This window comes from Triticum urartu, chromosome 1 (assembly GCF_003073215.2).
Source record: "Triticum urartu cultivar G1812 chromosome 1, Tu2.1, whole genome shotgun sequence".
In the NCBI taxonomy this organism is placed as follows: Eukaryota; Viridiplantae; Streptophyta; class Magnoliopsida; order Poales; family Poaceae; genus Triticum; species Triticum urartu.
Genome location: NC_053022.1, coordinates 42,227,816 through 42,230,496, shown reverse-complemented (window position 1 = coordinate 42,230,496; position 2,681 = coordinate 42,227,816). Strand labels below are relative to the sequence as shown.

General features: G+C 45.7%; 1 protein-coding gene across 2 annotated transcripts; it reads right to left on the bottom strand.

Moving 5' to 3' along the window:
- Positions 1-1,000: 1,000 nt before the first annotated feature.
- Positions 1,001-1,801, bottom strand: LOC125551381. Of its 2 annotated transcripts, none has more exons than XM_048714668.1 (3): positions 1,611-1,801; positions 1,322-1,526; positions 1,001-1,247 (listed from the first exon to the last, which is right to left on the bottom strand). In XM_048714668.1, the coding sequence occupies exons 1-3, from the start codon at positions 1,668-1,670 to the stop codon at positions 1,093-1,095; spliced, it is 420 nt and encodes a 139-aa protein (XP_048570625.1). In that variant the 5' UTR covers positions 1,671-1,801; the 3' UTR covers positions 1,001-1,092. The 2 variants fall into 2 exon arrangements, with proteins under 2 accessions (XP_048570625.1, XP_048570574.1); XM_048714617.1 differs by having other exon boundaries at positions 1,001-1,242.
- Between the last annotated feature and the right edge of the window lie 880 nt (positions 1,802-2,681).

The window sequence follows — 2,681 nt, the reverse complement described above, 5'->3', positions numbered from 1 at the left end:
GGTCCTTCTCTATAGAGAAAAATGGGAAAATTTGCTGTATTATAACCATCATGGAGGTAGGATGTATGGGACGAAGCAAAGTAATTGCCATGAAAAAAATTACTTACACATAACTCCTGGACAAACACCTGCAACTGGCATTTTCCTTCATCTTCAGTATAATATTTCCAAGATGGGAAGATACGCACATACGATTTAACAACATCAAATGCGATAGATGCTAAACTACGACTAGTTGGTTGTGCTTCCTCATAGGAATAGGCGTACTAACTGGTGGAGTTGGGGTTCGCCGTGATAGTACTGGCCCTTTGGGCACTGGAGCTGCCTTACTAACTGCTCTTGTTTGGGAGCTCTATGGTGGAGATGGTGCTGTATCAACAGGAACTAGGTTACTATTGGCAGGGGTTGGGGTTAGATTGGGTGAAGCTGGTTCTCTGTCCATCGTAGTAGGGGTACAATCTGCGAGAGTTTGGGTTATGTGTGGTAGCGCTCGTTCTTGTGCATGTACAACCAGGGTGCTATCTCCATCAATAGGTAGCACTGTTTTATTTGAAGACCGTGTTTTTAGTCCGCTAGATACTGGCATCACCCGCTCCATTTCAAATGGCAGATAAACAGGAAACATAGTTGAATGTATAGACATTGTATGAGAGACAGATGCAATAGATAGTGTGGAAAAAAGAGGGCATGAAATAGTTGACATGTATATCTTTTCCCTACTAATAAAGCACGGAGTGCTTCTGGTCGTACGTCAGAATGTTTGCAGAAAACCCCCTACTATTTCGGCTATTAACCCGTAGTCCTCGGTGAGTTAAAGAAAAAACGGTTCAAGATCTTTTTGGGCTGTATCGAGCTACGGCGCTCCCGATCCGATCGGGTGCAGAACGACGGCGGTGAGCATATGAAGGGCGTGGGCGGGACGCTGCCCGGGCGAGAGGAGGAGCAGGAGCGGAAGGCGCGAGGAGGGGCCATATGCACCGGACACGCGCTCACCTCAGTCAACGTGGCCGCAGCGGCCCAGCTGCGAGAGCCCCACTCATCCTCCTCGTCCTGAAGGAGACAACTGACAAGAGAGAGAGCCGAGGATAAGCATCAACGCCTGCCTAACAGGCACCACCAAGAGATGGACGTCGGCCAGGAGGGGGTGCTCGAGACAGAGGAGCACGAGGCCGACAGAGAGGTTGCCGGAGGCAAGCGAGCTCCAAGGCGGGGCGTTCCAGTTGTGTTCCATGTGGCGACTCCCTTCCCTGGAGAAAACAGAGATTAGACAGAGACTAAGAAGGAGAAGGGGAGATTATAGAGAGAAAGAGAGGGGCGGCACCTCTGGCTGCCCTGCTCGAGGAGGCGGCTCGGAAGCATAGAGGAGCTCCTCTCCAGGCGATGTTGGAGGAGGCGGGAGGCCGGCTGCTGGGAGCCCAGGCCAGCCCCAGCGCGTGCTGGCCCGTCACTGGGAGCCCATACGAGCAGCAGCAGCATCGCAATCTGTCGACGAACGCGAAGCAGCCACCGGTCACGGGCGAGACGGCCTGGGAAATTGAACAAGAGAGATGGGGTCAACGGAATGAACGCCAAAGGAAGAGGGGATCAGGGGCGGTGAGGGAGAAGCTAACCGCGCGCACCCGTGCTCGATTCTGCCGCCACGGTCCAGCAGAGAGTGGTACTTGGTTCATTGCGAGGAAGAAGAGAGAGGTGAATGCCGGGCCGTGGGCGTGTGTGTGGCTGCAACACGGAGAGAGAGAGGAAGGAGAGCAGAGCCGCTGGATGGATAGAGAGAAGACAAAGGAGAAGCGGTGCTGCCAGAAAGGAATGGCGGATGTGGATAAGGTCCACAGAAGCTGCTCGGTGGGGATTTTTGATGTCTTTTTTAATGGGTGAACCGACGAGAAGCCACTGGAACTATGCGTGCTCGCTTCCATTGCAAAAATGTCCTTCTAATTTCTTGGAAGTGCTATTGTTTGTTGTTACTGCCATTCCATGCCTACCACATCTTATAAATACATTATCAAATACAATAATTTAAAATGAGTGAAATACTGGAAAAAAATGTAGTGCAAAAGAAAAGAAACGAAATATAATCTTGTAAATCAAATAATCAACATTTTCTAAAAAATAACTAACATAGTAAACCATGTTTGATTTCAAATATAAGAGAAAAATTGTATATAAACAATCACACTTCAATACACCACTACACTCTAATCCAAAATGATTACTTTGCATGTCTTTTGAAAATTCTAAGAAAAACTTGTGGATTAGTTATTAAATTCTCGAATAGTATACAACAATTCCATCGTTTGTATATCCTGCTATAAACAATTACGCCATTGCTCTTCCACTTGATGATAGTGCTAAGCTCAAGCACCACTATTAACCCTACGACTTTCTCAACTTTATACTACATGGTATGGACACCAACAATCTTTTTTGTAATTGCAGACACGGAGCGTGTGTTTTTATTTAAGATAGGAGTGTTTCAAATCTTCTTGCTTCAGAAGTTAATGCTTTTAAATATATTAACACTTTTTAAAAATGCTCAAAATTCCTAAAAAATGTTCTAACTTTAAAAAAAACCATTAAAATTGATCAAAAAATTGAAAAATTCTCTTTAAAAAGATGTGTTAAGAAAAGTTCATTTCGAAAACATGTTTCAATTCTAATAAAAAGATTAAAATTTCCAAATA